The sequence below is a fragment of the Neovison vison genome, chromosome 2 (genome assembly GCF_020171115.1).
Source record: "Neovison vison isolate M4711 chromosome 2, ASM_NN_V1, whole genome shotgun sequence".
Taxonomy (NCBI): Eukaryota; Metazoa; Chordata; class Mammalia; order Carnivora; family Mustelidae; genus Neogale; species Neogale vison.
In genome coordinates this window covers 19,981,103-20,003,826 of record NC_058092.1, presented here as the reverse complement: position 1 = coordinate 20,003,826, position 22,724 = coordinate 19,981,103, and the positions used below count along the sequence as shown (strand labels likewise).

The following is a 22,724-nucleotide window of genomic DNA, read 5'->3' as shown; positions in this document are numbered from 1 at the left end:
TGAGATTTGAACTCAGACTTGTGTGACTGCGGAGATCAGGCTCACCAGCACAGGCTGACATGAGCCACGGCCAGGATCAGGCTGTCTGGATCCACCTCAGCCACTGCTTACTGACTGTCTGCCCTCTCAGCCATGATCCCTGTCCTCAGGCACAGCCAGGGATGACTCCCTAGGAATCAGGAGAGGGCTCAGCTTTGGGTATCATTTTATTATCGCCATTATCCCTACCTTCATTAGCCTAATCATCGACTGCTTAATAAGCAGTCAGGGTGCCTTGGCCAACACACTCTGCCTTTGGGTTTCCTAGAACCTCTGATGCCAGCAAAAAGCCAACACCCACCATCTATCCATCCATCCAACCATTCATGACATCATTCAACACCTCTCTTGATGACCACTCGTACCAGACCCTGTGCTAGATGCTAAGAGGCTCAAAATACCAAGATTTAGCTCTTGCCTTCACTGAACATCCTGTCCGTGGCAGAGAGAGACAAAGAAGTAAGTGCAACCCCGAGCAATCTGAACCAGGATAGAGGGATGTTTAGAGAGCAGCAGGAGCTCAGAAGAGGGAACGATTAACTCTGCCTGGAGGTGGGAAGAATGCTTCAGCCCCGTGGTGACTGTTCTGAGCTAAAGAGAATGAATAGGGGTTCGCCAGGCAACCAAGGGATGGGCATTCCACATAGAGGGAATGAGAGGTACAAAAACACCGAGGTGACAGAGAGCAGGAGTGTTCAGCTAACTGCAAATGGCCTGGGGTAACTTGGGCTCAGAGCAGCGAGAGATGGGCCTGGAAAGGTAGACAGGCACCATGTCCCAGAACAAGGCCACAGAGAAAGGCCAGCCCAGTGAAGCTGCTGGAGGCAACAAGGCTAAGGTCTCAGGGGAATCGGGGTTAACAAGGGGAATCACTCAGTCCTGGTGGGTCATTCAGGGTCATACCAAACAATAACCAGCTAACAATCCCCAGCCACACCCAATGGCACATCCCCACATTGGTGCCAGGAGTAGTCATTCAAAATCAATGGCGATTTTCTGTGTCTCCTACATATCGAGCATCAATGCAAGGTTCTGGAAATTTAGGCCCACAAATGGCATTTGTGTGGAACCCTAAGTACATAACTTCTTGGGTCAGCTAACAGCTTTTCCAGAGCACACAACTTGTGTGCTGTAAAACACTTATTTTTCTATTTTCAGATTTTTCAAAATATAGTTTTAATTCAACCTTTTCTGTATGATAAACAGAAAAGTACACAAATCATACATGTACAGCTTAATGAGTTATCACAAAATGAATACCTTGCCGTAACCACCACCCAGCTCAAGAAATAGAGCTTTAGAAATGCTCCCCATCACCACCCTCTCCTTCCTCCTGAAATGGTATCACTATCCCCAATTTCCAACATAAGTAAGATTATTTGTCTTAAACTTTATATAAATGGAATCATATAGAGCATGAACTCTTTTGTGTTTGTCTTTTACTTAATGTTGTGTCAGGTTCATTCTGACCTATTCATTTTCATTGCTATAAAGTATCCCATTACATCACAATTCATTTACCCAAGATAGTGCCCATGACCATTTGGTTAATCAAATAATATTGTTAGGATTATTCCTGCACATCTTTTGGCACACAGATGTTTCCAGGTATGTTGTTATATAACGAGAACTGGAATTACCAGGTCATAGAAGGTATGCTCAACTTAAGTAGATCTTGCCAAATTTTCCAAAGTGGTTGTGCCAATTTACACTTGCCTCAGCAGATTTTAAAATCTAGATATGTATATGCAAATACCCAGATATGTATATGCATATGTATATGTATGTATACATATACATATGTATGTGTGTATATGTATATGCAATGTATGTATGTATGTATATGTATATGCAAATACCCAGACTTTCATTAAAACAGTTTTTATTTTTTTCTTTCTCAAATAGGTGTATATATGTGATCAACACCAAACAAACACTTGCTTTATTGTTTTTGGAAATGAGTTGTTTTCCCTTTTAAGATGTTTCATTAAAATTGAGTAAGAGAAAATAACATTTATAAAATATATTAAGTGTAAAGAATAACAGTACAATGAACCCTCATCATGTCCCATCAACTTTGAAGTCCTTTTCTAAATCTATCACCTCCTCCCAAAGGTAATGATTACCCTGAATTTGGGGTTAATCATTTCCTTACTTTTCTTTATGATTTTATTTTATTATTTTTTTAAAGATTTTATTTATTTGACAGAAAGAGAGGAGCGAGAGCAGGAACACAAGCAGGGGTAGTGGGAGAAGGAGAAGCAGGCTTCCGGCCGAGCAGGGAGGCCCATGTGCTGCTCGATCCCAGAACCCAAGGATCATGAACTGAGCCGAAGGCAGATGCTTAACAACTGAGCCATCCAGGGGCCGCTCTTTATGATTTTAATGCATACTTACTTAAGTATCCCCAAGAAACACTTTTGTTTGTATTTTTGAACTTTTCATATAAATAATCCCATTTTCTGACTTAGTTCCCCTCAACATTATATACCTGCTGAACAGTACTAAATGCCGATTTTTTGCTCTTGCGAACAATTTAGCTAAAAATATTCATATGTAAAGAGAGACTTCATTTTAAATGATTATTGCAAGAGAGGAAAGGAACTATTGCAAGGGAGAAAGAAGCTCTTGCAATGGGACTGTGAGAACTACCTGCACCTTCAAGGGTTCAGCAAAAGGAGTCCATCATTCATAAGAAGAGTAAACAAGGCTAGAAAAAAACGGGATGTGAGGAAGTGGGACGACCAGGAGTGGCATGACAGGACAGTAGATCAGAAAATGTTTTACCCTGAAATCAGCCTATTCTCAGGAGGGGTTGTGTGCTGGCTCAAACTTGGGGGGTGGGTAGGGGAGGCAAAGTTCAGGGACCTAGGGGAAGGAGAAAAGCTTAACCAAAGTTTGGTTAGCAAGCATTTTGCTCTGATTGATCAGTGGGGACAAGCAGTTCATCTAAGCGTTTACAAGGCAAAGAACTGGAATTTGGAGTCTGTTGCTAGCCTTGACATAGGTAAACAAGGGGGCACCCATGAGTTTTATCTAAGTCATATAAAGGAGTGTGTTTCTTTGCTGTAAGCTGTGTTCCCGAACACAAAAGGGTGGGATGGAGTTTCTTAACCTTCACTCTTCCCCCATATCACAGGGCAGCGAGATATTTAATATTGCCAATACAGAGATATATACAAGAATTTCTTTTAAGTATATACATAGTAGTGGAATTGCTGGGTCAGTGGATGTGGGTAGCTTCACTTCTACCGGGTAATACCAAATTCTTTTCCAGAGTGTTTGTTATAGCTTACACTTCACAACAGTGAGTGTAAGAGATCTAGTTGTTCTACACTGTCACAGACACTTGAGGATTTACAATTTTTCGCCAGTCTGATGTAGGTTAAGTGGGTCTCACTGCATTTCATTTATTACCAATGAGATTGAGGCTCTTTTCTGTGAAGTGTCTTCGGTCCACTTTTCAATAGGATTATCTTTTCCTTAGAGATTTGTGGGAAGGCATGAATATGCTTTGGAAGAATAAGTGGATGAACAACTCAACAGGCTCTGCGCGGAGAAAGCTGAGATTCGGTGTGGGATATCCCCAATAAACAAAAACCTTAAAAAAAAAAAAAAAAAAAAACTGCCTCCGGGCGCCTGGGTGGCTCAGTCAGTGGGTTCAAGTCTCTGCCTTCGGCTCAGGTCAGGATCCCAGCATCCTGGGATCGAGCCCCGCATCGGGCTCTCTACTCAGCGGGAAGCCTGCTTCTCTTCCTCTCTCTCTGCCTGCCTCTCTGCCTATTTGTGATTTCTGTCAAATAAATAAATTAAAACAAAAACAAAAACAAAAAACTGCCTCTCCCGCAGGCTTCTGATTTTATCATCACAAAAGCCTTATGAAAGAGATATGTAAACCCATTTCTCAGGTGAGTGTTCTCATCATCGTTGGCTTCTCCCTATCGGAGAGCAACCCGAACGACACACCCCAAAACTTATCAGCTCCACGACCACCACCCGCCTAACTAATCACGGGTTACTCAAAATCCTACAGAAGAGACCGCAGCGCCGCTTGTCATATTCTCGCGAGAGTTAGTTCCAGCCGATCATGTGACAGTCCAAGATGGCGGTGCCCAACGAGGCGGAGGAAGAGGCGACAATCTACTTAATAGTGAGCGGTATTCCCGCGTGTTTGCGCTCTGCCCATCTCCGGAGCTACTTTAGCCAGTTCCGGGAACAGCGCGGCTGTGGCTTCCTGTGTTTCCACTACCGACATCGGCCTGAGCGGGGTCCTTCCCAGGCTCCTCCCGAGTCTGCCCTAACTCCTGTCGGCCAGGTTCTCGCCCAGAGTTCGGTCACCGATGCCCACGCTCTCTCCACTCCGGACTGTGTTCCCGCCCAGACCCGCACTTGCTGCTGCGTCATCTCGGTCCGGGGGGCAACTCAAGCTCAGCAGCTTCTTCGCATGTACTCGGGCCGCCGGTGGCTGGATTCTCAGGGAACTTGGCTGCCGGGTCGTTGTTTGATCCGCAGACTGCGGTTACCTACTGAGGCATCAGGTACGCGTGGGAAAGATAATAGACTGAGCCTACCGGCCCTGGAACAGAGACACCTTTCTTGAGGGATGACGGGCATAAGTCAGGTCTCTGATTATCAGACTTCTTAAGAGTTTAGGTCATTTCTGGACAGCCTCAGACTCAACTGCATGTTAGTCTTAACTTACAGGGGAAAGAACGGTACGAGGTCTAATGGGATGATCCTTCGTTTTCCAATTTATTAGATTACTTCTGAGACCCTTTATCTGAGAGGTTGATATTCCACTGACACGGAAGGAAGAAAAGGAAATGAGGTTTCTAATCCTTTTACTGTCATTTATCAAAAGATTTTGTCAGCGCGCGCGCGCTCAAGCAGGGGGAGTGGCAGGCAGAGAGAGAAGCAGGCTCCCCGCCAAGCAAGGAGGCGATGTGGGCCTTGACCCCAGAAGCCCAAGATCACAACCCTAACTGAAGGCATAGGCTTAACTGACTTAGGCACCCAGGCGTCCCTTATTTTCTGTTTTCATTGTATTCTTCGTTGCTTCCTATACAGCCCTGTCTTGAGAAGATGCAAATGAAAAGACAATCTCTTGTCTCTGGACACTCCCATTTTCATGGGAAATCACTTTGATGGGGTAACAGAAAACACTTAGGAGTCCTCTAATTCATTCATTCAACAAATCAAGCTTATATGCTACACCTAGTGTGACTGTAACAACTGTGCAGAGAACAGTTAGACACCGTGTGTGCTCAGGATTCAGAGAGGAAGACAGATTTGTAAAAAGGTAATTGTCATAGAGATGCCATTCTAATTGCTAACATTTACTGAGCACTTCCTGTGTACTTACTAGGCACTGTTCTAAGCCTTTCATTTTCTTTTTTTTTTTTTTAAGATTTATTTTTTTGACAGAGAGAGATCACAAGTAGGCAGAGAGGCAGGCAGAGAGAGAGAGAGAGGAGGAAGCAGGCTCCCTGCTGAGCAGAGAGCCCGATGCGGGACTCAATCCCAGGACCCTAAGATCATGACCTGAGCCAAAGGCAGCCGCTTAACCACTGAGCCACCCAGGCGCCCCAGCCTTTCATTTTCTTATTGACTCCTTGCGGCAATCCTATAAAGTCGAAGTTGTTGTTACCCATTTTATAGGTGAGGATAATGAAGGGTACTGAAATTATGTTACCTGCCCAAGGTTACAGAGCTAGGAAGTGGCAGAGTCACAATACAAACCGAGGCATATTGTTCCAGAGCCTATGCTCTTTATTACCAAGTGTTGAGGGATGACAGGGAAGGGAGAAACTGATCTAGAGGGATCAGGAAATGTGGCTTTTCACCTGGATCTGAAAGAGAAACAGGAGTTTGTAGAAAGGAACGGTGTTTAAAGTAAATGGCATTTGCAGACACAGAAAGATGTGAAAGTCCATGGAACTTTCAGGGCACGTTAAATTGTTTGGTGTGGTTGAAGCACATGATATGAGAATGTGCAGGGAGTGGGGTTGGTGGCAGTTGAGAATCAAAAAGTCAACAGAAACCAGATCTGAAAGAAACTTGTGTGCTCAACTGAGGTGATGAGAAATGGCATGAAATTATTAGGTGGTTTGGTCAGGGAATGGAGGAAGTTACTCTGGAGAAGTCTGAAAGGGAGAAAGATCATTAGCCTAAAACAGTTAAACAGATTTCTGGCTCAAGTGTTGCTGGAGGCTTCTAGGTTTCAAGAGCTCTTCTTTCCTCTGCTTTCCAAGGTTTGGGCTCCTTTCCTTTCAAAACCCGGAAGGAGCTGCAGAGTCGGAAAGCTAAGAGTGAAGCCTTCACTCTGGCTGATCTGAGGCAACTGCCAGAGTTGAACCCACCAGTGCTGATGCCCAATGGGAACGTGGGGACTCCTCTGCGGGTCTTTCTGGAGTTAATCCGAACCTGCCGCCTACCACCGAGGATCATCACCCAACTGCAGCTCCAGTTCCCCAAGACAGGTTCTTCCCGGCGCTATGGCAATGTACCATTCAAGTATGAGGACTCTGAGACTGTGGAGCAGGAAGAGCTTGTGTATACAGCTGAAGGCAAAGAAATACCCCAGGGAACTTGCCTAGCAGACGTACCAGCCTGCTCACATGGAGAGCCAGAGGAGGAAGGGGAAAAGGAGGAGGAAGAGTCACACTCAGATGATGTGAGTACAGTGAGCTACCCTGTCTTTGCTGGCAGCTTAGAGAGGCTAAAGCTTTAACACTATCACTCTTCAGTTGTATATTACAATAGTTCTAAACGTGCAGGCTTCTTAGGAGGGTTCCAGAGAGTTAGAACTTCCTGACATTGAACATAAAACTGCATTTGCATTGCACTTCTTCGAGGAGAGGGGCCAGAGTTTTTATCAGAATATTCTCAAAGTGTCGCCTTTGCATTCCACATAGAAGGAATGTGAGGAGCGTCCTTTTTTTTTTTTTTTTAAGATTTTATTTATTTATTTGACAGAGATCACAAGTAGGCAGAGAGGCAGGCAGAGAGAGAGACAGGGAGGAAGCAGGCTCCCTGCTGAGCAGAGAGCCCGACTTGGGCTCGATCCCAGGACCCTGGGATCATGACCTTAGCCAAAGGCAGAGGCTTTAACCCACTGAGTCACCCAGGCGCCCCAGGAGCATCCTTTTCATAGATGGAAATGTGCGATCCAAGAGATAAAAGTCATGTAAGGAAGTAGAGGCAGAGCTGGGATGTGAACTTGGCCCCCTTTGCTGCTTGTCTAACCTCTGTGTGCTTTCAGTATGTGGCTGAGAAGTCACCTCTATTTTCTGACCCTGAGTCTGTGGCTTGGACACTAGCCTCCACTCTAATTTTATCAGTGAAATAGCCATTTCTTCTACCTCTTTCTCCAAATTCAGTTGTTCATCCATAAAACCAGGAAAGGCAGGAAAGGTGTGCTTTTTTTGGGAAAACTTTTGGTGTGCATACTCTGGGTAAAAAAAAAAAAAAAAAAAAAAAGTCATCTACATCTTCAAAGTTGCCAGCCCAGAGTTGCTAAGATCCGTACCACATCCTTGGTGTAGACCGTCTGGACTGGTCCCCAGCACCCACTCTGCAGCAGTGATTCCTGAGGCCTCTTGGGAGTTTTGACAGGGGCCCCAAGATTTCAAGCCAGGAGTCATCCTATCATTCTGCAAGTCTAGATGAGCAGCTGTGCACAGGCTAGTGCAGGATTCCAGAGACATTCCAAGATCCATTTCCTGCCTTGAAAGAAGCAGCATCGGGAAAGGCTGTATGGTATGATGACCTGGGTTTGAACACTGGCTCTGCCACTCTCATGGTGAACCATCGTAGGCAAATCACTTTACTCCTCTGAATCCAGGTCTCCTCATTTGTAGAACGGGAATGATGGTACTCACCTCACAGTGTTGTTGGGGTGATCAAAGGAACTAAGTTACAAGAAGGGCCCAACACACTGTAGACAATAGGTATTAGTTGGTATCCCCTCTTTATTTATGATGTAATGTATAGAGGCCTAAACAGTTCTTGCCAATTACCTCCAAACTGAAGTTTGGAGGCCGGCAAGAATGCTGTGGGCCTCGGTGTGGGGGCTTCGTGTAGGACTGCAGAACTTGAAGGATGAGGATTTACCAGAAGAAGAGAAAGCAGTGGGAGAGGAGAGCAGCTGTTTCCAGCAGGAGGAACAACATGGCTGAAAGCACAGAGGCTAAGAGGGAGTCAGGCTTGGAGGAAAGTGCCAGGTATGCTGAGACACAAGGGATGGAGAAATGTGTTGGGCAAGGCCTCAGGGGCCAAATATGCACTGCTTCTAAGAGGAATTTGGAAGAATGGGCTGAACGCCTGTCTCACAGACTTCCTGGGCCCTGAGCTGCCCCCCTTGCGCGCTTGGGGCCAGGAGGCTGGACAGGCAGGTCACCTCTCCCTGCCTTCTCCCAGGATGATGACCGGGGTGAGGAGTGGGAGCGTCATGAAGCACTGCACGAGGACGTGACCGGGCAGGAGCGCACCACCGAGCGGCTCTTTGAGGAGGAGATTGAGCTCAAGTGGGAGAAGGGCGGCTCTGGCCTGGTGTTCTACACAGACGCTCAGTTCTGGCAGGAGGAAGAAGGAGGTAATGCTGGCTGATCCCTGATCCATTCAGTCAGGGTTCTCCATTCCATGTGGTGGGTTTTCTGGCAGTGAGGCCCAATAAAGGGCTAGTGAACAGGCTTACCCATCATTCCTTTTTAGGGGCGGGGGATCAGTGGAGAAAAAATGACCCCCGCCCCAGAGCAGAGATTTAAAAATCAACAAAAAGCTCCAAGTTCTAGAACACAGGTCTAAGTTTAGGTTTAACTCTCAACAGAACTGTGAGTCCTTCGCTTACTCTGTTTAATGCTTTTTATCTGCAGACTTTGATGAACAGACAGCCGATGACTGGGATGTGGACATGAATGTGTACTACGACACAGGTACTGGGCCAGGGATTGCAGTACAGGGACAGGGGACTGGTGCCCTGGCCTTGCAGTGACACTTACCAGGCCTGCTGAGCAGAGGCCGAGAAAGGACCAGTTCCCTTGGGGCTGCCCACTGAGAGGGTTCCTCTCTTCAGACATCTCCACCTGTGTGCATTAAGTGCTGCTTGTGGGCAGAGCTTTTTTTTTTTCTTTTCTTTTCTTTTTTCTGTGGCGTCAGCCCTCAGGGCGCTCTGGTTCTGATGGGCAGACCCTGGTAGAGTGGGCGGGTCAGGAGCTCAGGCTCTGGTTAAGAGTTTAGATTCTGGAATCAAAAATGACCTGGGCGGGATGCCTGGGTGGCTCAGTCGGTTAAGTCGCTGCCTTTGGCTCAGGTCATGATCCCAGGGTCCTGGGATCAAGTCCCGCATCAGGCTCCTTGTCCAGCAGGGAGCCTGCTTCTCTCTCTGCCTCTGTCTGCCACTCTGCCTACTTGTACTCTCTCTCTCTGACAAATAAATAAATAAAATAAAATAAAATAAATGACCTGGGGTCACGGTGGGAGGGGACGATCTGGGTTCTAATTCCACTTCTCATCTTTTGGCTCTATAACTTTTGTGCACCAGTTTTCTCATCTGTGAGATGGGAAAGCCAGGGTTCCTACTCTTGGTGAGCTCCCAGTTAATGAGAAATAATAATAAAATAATAAAACACCAGGGGCTTCTGGGTGGCTCATTTGAATGCCTGCCTTCTGCTCAGGTCATGATCCCAGGGTCCTGGGACCGAGTCTTGAGGTGGGCTCCCTGCTCAGCAGGCAATCTTCTTGTCCCTCTCCCTCTACCCCTCCCCCTTCTTGTGTTCTTTCTTAAATAAATAAAATTTTTTTTAAAAAGTAAGGGGCGCCTGGGTGGCTCAGTGGGTTAAGCCTCCGCCTTTGGCTCAGGTCATGATCTCAGGGTCCTGGGATCGAGCCCCGCATCGCATCGGGCTCTCTGCTCAGTGGGGAGCCTGTTTCCTCCACCCCCTCTGCCTGCCTCTCTGCCTACTTGTGATCTCTTTCTCTGTGTAAATAAATAAATAAAATCATTTTAAAAAAGTAATAAAAAAACCCTAAAGACGAATATGTAAATCTTGTGAGGAGGTCCTAGAAACCTGATTATTTTCCCCCGCTCTCTGCTGAGAGAGGCCCTTCTGCAAACTGAGTTCTACTTCCTCAGATGGTGGCGACAAGGATGCCCGAGACTCTGTCCAAATGCGTCTGGAAAGAAGACTCCGTGATGGCCAGGAGGACGGCTCTGTGATCAGATGCCAAGTGGGCACCTTTGAGCGCCACACCAAGGTGAGCACTGTGCCTAGCCCCTTGACCCCTCTGTTTTCCTTCTCTGTCCCTGTTCCTCCTCCCCTCCACCCCCAACAAGGAGCCCCATACTCTAGAGTCTTCTCTCTTCCCTGCACAGGGCATTGGACGGAAGGTGATGGAGCGGCAGGGCTGGGCTGAGGGCCAGGGTCTGGGAAGCCAGTGTTCAGGGGTGCCTGAGGCCCTGGATAGTGATGGCCAGCACCCAAGATGCAAGCGTGGATTGGGGTGAGTATGACCCAGGGACTTCCCTGGGGGACCCAGCTAGCCTTTCGTCTATATCCTGGTTTCCCCCTAACTTCTTCCATCCGAGGGGATGAATTTCAAAGCAGAATTAAAAGGAAAACGTAGGTCTGGCACTTTTTTTTTTTTTTTTTTTAAGACCAAGCCCTAAGGCTTGACAAGATCATTGATCTTTAGGACAGTCATACCCCACGATCTGAGGAGTTTGGACTTGATGATTGCTGTTAGGGAGTGCTTGTAAGTCACAGAATGGTGACAGTTTTTCTAAACTCTGTGTACTATTTAAAATGAAAGCAGTTTGTGAAACCCCAGGTTGCCGGCACTGTCACTGAATAGATAAGGAGGCTGAAGAGCAAAGATCCAGATTTAAAGGCTTTGTCTTTGGAACAAACCAGCCATGTAAGAGCTGCTTCTCTGCCCTTTCCCAACCTAATAAAGAGTTTGAGAGCAGCCCTCTCACTGTGAGCCCTTATTAATGCAGGTACCATGGAGAGAAGCTACAGCCATTTGGGCAACTGAAGAGGCCCCGTGGAACTGGCTTGGGGCTCATCTCCACCATCTATGATGAGCCCCTACCTCAAGACCAGGGGGAGTCACTGCTGCGACGCCAACCACCCACCAGTATGAAGTTTCGGCCAGATATGACCTTTGTGAGGAGTTCCAGCTGTGCCTTGGACAAGCCTTCAGAACCTGAGTGACAGTTTCCGGGCCTTTCTTATATCACTCATAACTGCACAGGGGCAGCTCTTTGCCTTGGCCTTATCTCCCTCCACACCCTAAAGAATTTGGGGAGCAGCAATCTGTGCAGCATGTTCAGGTGCTTTATTCTGAACTTGCCTTCTGGCTCTCTACCTCAAGGGCATTTTTCCCCAAAGCTCCCTAACGTCCTCTTTTACTATTAGGGCTTAATGACCTCTCATTGGTTTCCTAACCCCAGCCCCTGTTTGAGCTTGCCCAGGTTGCCTCCCCCAGTACCTTGAACAGCTGTATTGACTGAAGTTCTCAGCACAATCTTCGTCGTGGGGGCGGGGTGTCAATATAAAGGTCAGAAAGAGGATGGAATGGACCTGGAAGAGGAGAGGAGAGGACTCGTGGTGCTTGGAAGAGACGATCTTGGGGCGGGCGCTCCTTGCCTCCTCCCCTGACTGGCTGGGACAGGCAGCGGCAAGGCCGCGGGAGGTGGCTCCGGTCTGCGACCTAACGGGAAAATAAATAAGTTCACTACTGGATTTGCCTTTTTTCTTCCAATTTGGGCCGGGGGGACGGTCGGGAAAACCTGGGTTAGAGTCGCCCACGAGACCCCAACGCCGCCCGCAGGGACCACCCCAGGCTCTGGTAGAAATGCAGCGCGTCGCCACGCCCCCCGACGCCAAGTTGCGCCACGTCGGGGGGCGGGACTTCCTCTCCAGGGCCCGCCGTTTCCGACGTCGTCCGGAAGTCGGGTGCTAGTCCGGTTAGTCCTGGGTCATTGGTCCCCTTTTAGTGCGCGGGTACCCGCACTTCTTCCGGGGATCAACGTCGACTCCCATCGAACTGCACTCCAGGGATCCCGTCTCCTTCGGCTGGTGTCGCTGCCGAGCTTATCTGCCCCGCCCGGGCCTTCGTGCCGCCCATGGCGGGGGCCGCCCCGACCACGGCCTTTGGGCAGGCGGTGATCGGCCCGCCCGGCTCTGGGAAGACCACGTACTGCCTGGGCATGAGTGAGTTCCTGCGCGCGCTGGGCCGGCGCGTGGCGGTGGTGAACCTGGACCCAGCCAACGAGGGGCTGCCTTACGAGTGCGCCGTGGACGTGGGCGAGCTGGTGGGGCTGGGCGACGTGATGGAAGCGCTGCGGCTAGGGCCCAACGGCGGCCTGCTCTACTGCATGGAGTACCTGGAGGCCAACCTGGACTGGCTGCGTGCCAAGCTAGATCCCCTCCGCGGCCACTACTTCCTCTTCGACTGCCCGGGCCAGGTGGAGCTCTGCACGCACCACGGCGCCCTGCGCAGCATCTTCTCCCAGATGGCGCAGTGGGACCTCAGGGTGCGTCTTGGGTCGAGCAGGCTCCTTTTGCAGATGGAGGAACTGAGACAGGGAGGACAGATGCCACGCCCCCATGTCACACAGCGAGGTAGGGGCCGAGTTGCTTTGGAGTAAAACTGGTGTGAGTTCGAATTCAGGCTCTGCCACTGACTCGCTGTGTGGACCTGGGTAAGTCAGTTTCTTTCTCTGAACCTCAGTTTTCTCATCTGCAGAATGGATGTGCTAGTACCCAATTTGGGATTATTGGAAGTGTGAAAGGCATTATGTAGAAAGCGGTATGGTGATTGTTGTGACTTGCTGGGCAAAAGTAAATGAAATAGAGTCAGGTGCGATCAGAATTGAGCCAGTTGACCACTGGGAGGCACAGTACAGGGCATCTTGTAAGGAAAAATGCTCCTTATTTCCTGGCAGAAGGAAATGAGTGTCGCTATGAGAATGAAGCTGAAGCAGGAGGACACTGATGGGGAAGGCTTGCACTCTGTCCTCAGGAGTCCCCAGTCTTTGGGGAAAGACATAGGCCCTGATGTTTCCTGCTTCACCAGGCCTTTCACTCTGTCTCTTCCTCCTTTTCCAGCTGACTGCCGTTCACCTGGTGGATTCTCATTACTGCACAGACCCGGCCAAGTTCATCTCCGTACTGTGTACGTCCCTGGCCACCATGCTGCATGTGGAGCTGCCCCATGTCAACCTCCTCTCCAAGATGGACCTCATTGAGCACTATGGGAAGCTGGGTGAGGGTTCCTCTTCTGGGCAGGCAGGGAGTCAGGAGTGAAACAGATCTCAGCTGACGAGAGCTGCCTCCAGGGACCGTGCATGGCTTATTTATCATAGCCACAGGCAGGTTCTGATTCCTGCCTGTTCGTTTTGTGCCACTCTGGGCCAGAGATTATTCCAGGCTTTGGGGACAAGAGAGCTATATAGTCGGTGATATGTACTGCAAAGGAATTCAAATAAAATGAGTGGTTGGTAGTGAGGGGAGTGAGCAGTGCTACCTGAGCTGAGACCCGAATGGTGTGAAGGAGCCTGCCAAGGCAAGACTGTTCTCGGTGGAGGGACCAGTAGGAGGAAAGGCCCTTAGGAAAAGAGCTGTTTGTGTTAACAGAAAAAGTGGAGGGCAAAGAGGGGAAACTCCGAGTAGTGAGGTAGTAGTCAGGAATGGGTGGTAGGAAATGAGGTCAGAGAGCTGGACAGGGGCCAGAACCTATACTGTTGAAGCACCAGGGAAAGCCATTGATGAATATCAAGTAAGGAAATTGCATGAACTAAGAACGTCATTTTGGCTGTTTTGTGGGGAATGAATTGAAATGAGCAAGAATGCAAACAAAGATCCTTGAGGAGGTTTTTGCAGCAGTCTAAACAGTGGTAGTGGGAATGGAGAGAAGTAGATCGATCCAAAACTCACTCAAGAAATCAGATTTAGGGGGACCTGGGTGGCTCAGTTGTTGGGCATCTATCTTCAGCTCAGGTCCTATCCCAATGTCCTGGGATCGAGCCCCACATTGGGCTCCCTGCTCAGTGGGAAACCTGCTTCTCCCTCTCCCACTCCCCCTGCCTGTGTTCTCTCTCACTGTTTCTCTCTGTCAAATAAATACAATCTTAAAAAAAACAAAAGGAAAGAAACAGGGTTTCCTGGTGGATTGGACATGGAGACCAAGGAATTAAGGATCCCTGTCAGGTTTCTGTCTGTGCCAGTGGACAGAGGTGCCTTTATCAGGGTGGGAAGGACTGAGGGAGAAGCAGGAGGCAGGGGAGTTGCCTAGGGGCCTTATGGCTACCACTTTATTCCTGCAAAATTAGTGTGCTGAGCTGGGGGCCTCAGTTCCCTAAATAGCATCTCCAGCCACAAAGGAACCTGGAGAAGAAAAGCTAAAATGACAAGCAGTGAACAGGAAGAAAGGTTGTTAGGATCATGACATGTCAGGGTGTTGTCCCGCGAGGCCCACTGGTTGTCAGTCAGGGCATGGAGGGATGCCAGCTCCTTGGAGGGCCTGCCTCAGCCCAGAGTCCTGGTCCATCTCTTGGTGAGCCCCGAAGCCAAATTTTATCTATGCCTAGATTTGCAGTCTTCCCAAGCCCTTCTCCCCACCCACCTTCCTGGCCTCCAGCCTAGATGGCTATATGGTGGTCCTTAACCTTTCTACCTCTGACTCTTGCCCATCATCCTCGTAAGAGACTGATGTGCAAATCAGATGAGGCCATTGAGGCCCAGAGACATTATGTGAATAACCCAAGGTCAGTCACACAGCTAGTACGTTAGCTGAGATGAAATCCAAACCCAGGTGCCCCTGGCTCCCAATTGCTTAATTCCTGGGGAAGAATGTACCTGTCGGGCAATCCAGGAAGTTTGTCGGAATGCCCAGGACATCGGTCCTTGCAGGCAGAGGGGTGACAGTTTCTGGTTAGAGGACAGGAGACAGAGGGGCCCCTGGCTGGCTCAGCTGGAGGAGCATGTGACTCTGATCTTGGGGTTGTGAGTTTGAGCCCCATGTTGGGTGTAGGGAGTGAGTCAGTCAATCCAACAGCCTGATTGCCACACCTCGTTCTGGGACAAACCAGTTGAGTAACCCAAGTGTTCGAGTTTTCCAGCAGAAATGGACAGTGCAGGGAGGCCTGCTTTCCTTCTCTTAGAGGAAGTTTGCATTCCTAGAGCTTGGAGTCATCTAGTCTGGTATCCTCATTTTACATTCAGAAGGAGCTGGCCCAGAAAGGGAAAGTGATTTATACCAGAAGTGCCCTGCGAGTCCTTGTGCATGTGCCGGGTCCTGGGGGGTGTGACTGCCTGACCATGCGGCAGGGACCCAGCACTGTGCTTGGGACACATTCAGTCCTGTTATTTATTACCATGGACCAAGTGCTTGTGTGTACCAGACACTGGGACTTCGAGCATTTAATTCTCACAGCAATCCCATCTAGCTAGGAAATGACAGAGCTGAGGGGTAAAACCAAGTATTCCAAGTAAGCTCATTTCACTGCCTCAACAAATATTTGTTGAATGACTGAAGGAATGAATGAATGAGTGAATGAAGAAAAAAAGGAAGAAAGAAAGGAAATATGGTCCCTGTCCTCGGATCTTTTAGCCTCGTGTCAGCTGCTCCTGAACACCTAATTTCTCTCCTTAGCTTTCAACCTGGACTACTACACAGAGGTCCTGGACCTCTCCTACCTGCTCGACCACCTGGCTTCTGACCCTTTCTTCCGCCACTATCGTCAGCTCAATGAGAAACTCGTGCAGCTCATTGAAGACTACAGTCTGGTCTCCTTCATCCCTCTCAACATTCAGGTACTGGGGACTAAGAGGCGTAGCCATCACCTGGGTTCTGACAGTGCCTGGGATCTCACCAGCCCAGGGGAACAGGAGACTTTGACAGTGGTCTTTGTCCTGGGTCTAACTATCATTCAGTCCCCTTGGTTTTACGACCAGTGGCTCTCATGGGCAGGATTCTAATAAAGAGGGTGGGTCAGAGTTTGGCCCTGTCGATTCTGTATTGCTGGGTTCTCTGAACACATGTTCCCTCATTAGTTCGAAAATGGGTGATTTCAGAAAATCGTCATTAAGGGAGGTGACCAAGGCCTAAGGTCTCTCAGCCTGCTTCAGGATGGGCAACTAACTGCCTGTTGACTTTACCAAGTAGTGCCCAGCCCCTGTGTGTGGACTTGAGTGAGCTTGTCTCTTCCCTACTTAATGCCACAATTTTCTCCTCTAAAATGAGAAAGTGAGGCATACAATATTGGGCATAACAACTGTCCCTTATTGAGCACTTTTTGTCATCGTGCTGACAACTCATACATGCATTATTTTCATCTCCTTCCCATCATGTGATGTATGAACTGTTTGTATCACTATTCTGAGCATGAGCAAATCTATCATATATATATTTATTGGGTGCCTGCGGTTAGCTAAGGACTGTGCCAGGCACCAAGGATTACCTTAATAAATAAGTCCCTGACCTCGTGGGGGTACAAAGTCGAAGAGGGGAAGCAGATGAGTTAATAACTTGTCAGCAGTAAGCTGGTAGGATCCGAGCTATAAGAGGGTAGCCCCAGGGGACCGTGGGTGTGCAGAGAGGAGCTTACCTCTTCCAATTTAGATGGGTTGGTGGACAGGAAGGCTTGGATGTAGCCAGGGCTCCGGGGACATGGAAAGCTACTCCAGGTGCAGGAGCTGCAGGTCCAGAGGCTTCGTGAGCAAGGTCAAGGGGGATGTTTGGGGACTGCAGGCGGTTTGGTACGGCCTTAGTTCCACACACCTGTTTCACTCACAGAGCTGTCTCTCCCTTCCCTGGCCAGGACAAGGAGAGTATCCAGCGGGTCCTGCAGGCTGTGGATAAAGCCAATGGCTACTGCTTCGGGGTCCAAGAACAGCGAAGCCTAGAGGCCATGATGTCTGCTGCCATGGGAGCCGACTTCCATTTCTCCTCGTATCCTTGCTCTGTAGCCTCTTAGCCACAGCCAAGGGGAGACATGGCGCTCAGGAATGGCCACATCTACCCTTGTCAATGACTGATTCATGATGACCAGTTGGGCTCCCTGGTGACTGTCTCTCAGGTGCAAAGGCTGGTCCCTTAGGCTTCAGTATTGCTTGTACCTGAGGATAAGGGGGGAGAGACTGATTAGAAGGAACAGCAAGTACAGATGCTGAGAAATGAAAGGGCAGTGGTCATTTGGGAGAGATGCAAGGGCCTCAGTGTCCTTGGCGTCCTGACTGGGAAAGGGACAGTAGAGGGCTGGCAGCGGGGGGTTTGTGTGCCCTGCCAAGGAGTGTGGACGTCAGCTCGTGGGAGGGCAGTGAGAACCAGCATCATATGACTGCACAGTGTGACATGATCGGGCGTACATTTTTAAAAAGTCGTTCCCAGTGCAGGAATTGCATTTAAGGGATGTGAGTGGGGGCAGGAAAATGTTCACAGTCTGTAGTTGAGAATAGATGAAACATGAGTGGTGAGAATGGAAAGATGGGTGTGAATTGGATAAAAGGAAGTAGGCTACCAGAGTTGGCGACCGGATGGTTATGGGATGAGTGGAGGTAGAGCAGAAGTTCGACTTGCAGGTTTCCAGCTAATACAGTGGTATGGGTGGTTGTGTTGGCCCCAAGGCGAGGAAAGGGCAGGTTTGTCACATGGGTGGAAGGGATGGGCCCTGGCCCATGGGCTATGTTGGAGGGGACGATGAGGACAGCCAGAGCTGTCTGGGAGGCAGCTGGACCTTCAGAACTAGAGTTGTATTAGTGACCATTGGAGTGGAGCTAATGTCATGTGTAGGTGCCTGTCAGGTCATGGAAGCCATGTGGGAGACAGGACAGGGAAATGCAGGCCAGTTAGGATAGTTTCAGATATTCGACTCCTACGTGGCGTGCTGGTGACAAGGGGACTCCAGATTCCTGGGCACGGAGGAAGAGAATGCCAGCCAGTACCTAACGGATCTGTGGCAGGCCACAGGTGGGAGACCAAGCTCCCAGGGAAACAGACACATATAAATGGTGGCAGTAGAGTGTGTAGGGCTCCAGGAAGGGGCTGTGTTGCTGCCTCACACTTGGAGTTACGGTCGGCAAGTGCAGCTGCGTGTGCTCAGCAAGAGAGAAGGGGCCGTTCCAGTAGTGGCGTGAGTTTTTGCACACGGTGCATTACTTTCTGCATTCATAGTGTTAATCGTGCAGGATTCTATTTATAGAACTGTATACTTTTTTATAGATGATTTAAGGAATTTTCAAGGCTATTTTTTTTTCTTTCTTTCTTTTTTTTTAAGATTTTACTTATTTATTTGACAGAGACCACAAGTAGGCAGAGAGGCAGGCAGAGGGAGAGTCGGGGGGAAGCAGGCTCCACGCTGAAGCAGAGAGCCCAATGCAGGACTCGATTCCAGGACCCTGGGATCATGACCTGAGCTGAAGGCAGAGGCTTAACCCACTGAACCACCCAGGTTCAGTGAGACAGCCCCTCAAGGCTGTTTTTTTAACCATACACATTTGTGCTGATTTTAGATTCTCCCTCATTTCCTAATCTTCTTAAGGTTCAACTTAACCCTATCTATAAGATGATTAAGGACTGGTATAGAGGAGGGGAAAGTCTGCTCTGCCAAGGAGTGGGTAGGTGTAGGTAAAAAAGGCTTCGTGGAGGGACGCCTGGGTGGCTCAGTTGGTTAAGCAGCTGCCTTCGGCTCAGGTCATGATCCCAGCGTCCTGGGACCGAGTCCCACATCGGGCTCCTTGCTCGGCAGGGAGCCTGCTTCTGCTTCTCCCTCTGCCTCTGCCTGCCATTCTGTCTGCCTGTGCTCGCTCTCTCCCCCCCTCTCTCTCTGATAAATAAATAAAATCTTTAAAAAAAAAGAAGGCTTCGTGGAGGGGGCGGCCCATGAGCTGTGTTATCTTCAAGTGAGGGTTAGCCAGGCTGAGGGAAAGGGAATTCAAGGCAGAGAGAACAGTAGATACAAAGGCCTGGCGGTTCAGGGGTGAGGTATGTCTGGGGGGTTGCAAGTAGAACAGTGTGACTCAGAGGCAGGACGGGGCTTTGTCTGGGAGCAGAGATCGGCCTGGACAGGTGGTCAGACAGATGCAGGTTTTCGTGAGCCCTGCTCAGGAACGTAGACTACAGGTTGGAGACAAGGCACATTTCAGATTATTGCGCCTCAAGCAGGATGGATTCCACTTATCCTGAGTGATCCTCAGGGACGACTCGCACAGGAACATGGCATCACCTCCTGAGGAAAAGTGAAGGGGACAGGGCATGGGTTGCAGGTCAGTTTGAGTAGCAGTGGCATGGATTTTGGTGGCTGGATCCATAAGAGAGGGGAGAGAAGGACTATACCCTAAACATTATTCAGTCAGTGCGCTACGTACCCTGCTTGTAGGGTCTCGTTTAAACCTCATTAAGCGCTCCCCACCTTTTTAAGATTTTATTTATTTGAAAAAGAACAAGCAGGCAGAAGGGGAGAGGGAGAGGGAGAAACAGACTCACTGCCAAGCAGGGACCCCGAGCAGGGCTTGATCCCAGAACGCTGGGATCATGGCCTGAGCCCAAGGCAGACGCTTAACTGACTGAGCCAGCCAGGCGCCCCTCATTCAGTCCCTTCTTACAGATGAGGCAGTTGGGGCTCTGAGAGTGACGGGTACAAGGCCTTGTCCCTGAATATGCTGGAAAAACAGTTCAAATCTTGGTCTCCCTGGTTGGAGAACCTCAGTTTCTGACATTGGAGTCATCTAGTAGAAAAGCCATGGTGGGCCAGCCTAGCACGGCCAACAGCCATTTCCTACTCAGACCTCAGGCCGGCCAGCCTCCCGGGGCGTCCTCAGCAGTGTCACAGTCTTTGTGAATCTGATTTATAGCCTTCCCGCTCCACTTCCCTGCTGTCCCAGAGAGAGGTAGAAGGTACCCAATAGTCCAAGCAGAAATTTGTTGTCATCTTTGCACTCCCCTGAGTTTCCTCCCACAGCAGAAGAGAAGTCGGAAACCCTTACTAAGCAGTGCTGTGTGCCAGGTGCCGTACTAGGCACTTTGTATTCATTGTCTCATTTGATCCTCACAGCAACTCCATTTTATGGACGAGAAGAGAGGAAGTGGCAAAATCAGGATTTAAACCCCCAGTGGTCTGGCTGGAGAGCACATGCCCTAACACAGCCAGAGGGTTCGTGCTCTCCAGTCCTTTGAGCCTCAGTGACATGGAGAAGAGGCAAATACAGGAGCATTTGGGTCTGGATGTTTCAAGGGGCTTCTCAGACCCAGCCCTGGAGCTATCAGGGCTAGAAAGGGAGAGGGTGGGAGCCCCTTGCCAGACGGGGTTGGAGAGCCAGCATCCATAGAGGTCAGATCCTGCCCTGACCAGTTTGCATCCTTCCCAGCACTTCCCAGCCTTGACTCAGCCTCCCTCAGTACCCTGGGCATCCAGGAGAAGTACCTGGCACCCTCTGACCAGTCCGTGGAGCAGGAAGCCATGCAGCTGTAGCAGCAAGCTGGAGGTCCAGAGGCGTAACCCTGCACCAGAGAACACGGCAACTCCCGTGACAGCGGACAGCTCAGCGGACTGCAGAGCTGAGAGTGATGTTCCCAGCCAGAGCCGAGCACCCACCACCCCTCAGTGGTCATGAGCTCTCGGTGCTGTTGCCAGGAATTTGGTGCTGGCCCCACTTGGCCTGTGATGGAACATGCTACAAATACAGCAGTTTATTATCTACTTTTTGAAACTTTAAACTTTCTCCAGCCATCCAGGACCAGAGAGCTGAGGCAGAACGAGGGAATGCCACCTTTCCTCAGAAGAGTCGTTTCTTTATACGGGGCAGACTGTGGTAGAGGCCTGACACGCGGACTCCAGTTGTGCAATTTTGTTAATAGTTGGTTTTAGCAGTGATACTCAAGCTTGAGCTTTCACAGGCAATGCTTCTGGCAGATCCGATCGTTTCATCTTAATGGTATTTATTTTATGGTTGTATTCCTTTTTGGCAGGTGTTAACTAGTTTTCCATTTGTACGAGTGATTAAAGGTTTACTTTGAAATTGTATATAAAAAGTGAGTTATTTAAAGAAAAATATTAAGTATTAATATGACATCGTGAGGAGTGTGGCAAAAATGAACATGGTTTTGGAGTTGAAACAGTGCTTTTGCTATTGTTAACTGGTTGAGTGCAGTTCATACTTTTGACCAGTAGGTGGCACCCCAGGCCTTTTTTTTCCCCCCTCACCAGCCACAGCCTGGAGGCAGCAGGGGACAGATGGTGGTTGTGCCAGAAGTCGTATTTGCAGACAGTTGGTCCTGTTAACACGCGAGAAGGGCTTGGCATTTTACAAAGTGCTTCCACACACATGCTTCTCATGGGGCTCTCACAGCAACTCCTGGAGATTGAGACAAGACAGAATATTAGGAAGCCTCATCTTACCGTGAGGAAACAGATGAGGAGTTTGAACTTTGGTCAGCCTATCTCATTGTTCACTTCGCTGACTTCTTAATTGTGAATTCTAGGTAGTGAAAAGCCACAGCCCTTCTCCCACAGGACCTGTAGCCCATCAGGAGACAGAATTTAAACACCTGTAGAGTATTACTGAATCAGCAGTCAAAGGGATGCTAGGTCACTGGTGGTTTGGGCGACTGGAGAATTCGACTTGGGAAAATCTGTTCCGAAGTGGCATTAGACAGCAGAAGGCAGAAGAGTGAGGGGCCATGAGGACGCTGCTCTAGCTGGATATATATGAAAGCAGGCGACCTCCACTCCCACGCTCAGTCGGATAGGGGCTAATAACTAGGTGCTGCTTCCCCAGCCTCTTTCATCTGAGAAGTTCAAAGCACCACACCCCTATTAACACCCTGCAGTAGGTGGGGAGTATCAACAGAGCAAGCCAGGGAAACTGAGGCCAGGAGGCACAGCCTGGGGACGACTGAGTCACCGGTGGGGCCTGGAGCTCAGGAATCCCGACGCCCAGGTTGCTGGACAAATCCCTCATCAGGTAAGCTGAGAGGGTGGGTGCTGTTTTTGAACATGGTACCAAGGGCTGTGGTCAGGGTTTCTGACGCTCACCCCGTCACCTTGGCTCTCACCAAAGCAAGCCAGCTGGAAGGAAGGTGTCGTTTGAACTTTATGGCCTTGTAGCCAAGCCCTCTCAGCGTGTATTTGCTGTAGTCTTGAAGTGGGGAAGATGGAAGTCTTCCAAAACTTAATTTTCAGGCCTTGGTGTGACAGCAAGGCTTTTTTCTCCTCCAGTAAATAGACCTCTGTTCACCTTCTACTGATGGCAAAATGATCTTCTGCCATGCTGGGGAGGGGACAGCACAATGCGGAAAAGAAGAGACACCTGGGTCTGTTCAGCATGAAGCGGGCATGAGAAAGACAATGCTGCGATGTGGCTGGCAGAGGGCAACCATTCTTGAGATTTCTTTTTTTTCTTCCCTGATAGAAAAGTAAAAAACTTGGAAAATGAAAAAAAGTCACCCATAACCTATGAATAATCAAAAATACTTGTAATCTATAATAAATTTTCTACTCAAATGTTCAATATATTTTGTGTTTTTCTTTTGGTCTTACTTTTATGTATGTGCAAAGGGATAGCTATAGCATTTGTATGACGGGAATATGCTCTACTTGCTTTGTAATCTGCTTTTTTTAGTTAACCCTATTTTGTGCAATTGAAAAACATAAAGACAGGGCGCCTGGGTGGTTAAGTGGGTTA

The 22,724-nt window shown here is 49.1% G+C and overlaps 2 protein-coding genes across 2 annotated transcripts; both read left to right on the top strand.

Moving 5' to 3' along the window:
• The first annotated feature begins 4,134 nt into the window (after positions 1-4,134).
• On the top strand, positions 4,135-11,783 carry GPATCH3 (G-patch domain containing 3). The gene is made up of 7 exons (XM_044237520.1): positions 4,135-4,577; positions 6,291-6,712; positions 8,458-8,632; positions 8,913-8,972; positions 10,172-10,293; positions 10,412-10,539; positions 11,036-11,783. The coding sequence occupies exons 1-7, from the start codon at positions 4,142-4,144 to the stop codon at positions 11,250-11,252; spliced, it is 1,560 nt and encodes a 519-aa protein (XP_044093455.1). The 5' UTR covers positions 4,135-4,141; the 3' UTR covers positions 11,253-11,783.
• A 12-nt stretch (positions 11,784-11,795) lies between these two features.
• Positions 11,796-21,064, top strand: GPN2 (GPN-loop GTPase 2). Its single transcript, XM_044237521.1, is given in 6 exon segments — positions 11,796-11,933; positions 11,935-12,577; positions 13,152-13,308; positions 15,697-15,857; positions 16,865-16,995; positions 20,440-21,064. Coding segments are annotated over 6 exon segments (1,203 nt in total). The 5' UTR covers positions 11,796-11,895; the 3' UTR covers positions 20,513-21,064.
• Positions 21,065-22,724: the final 1,660 nt, after the last annotated feature.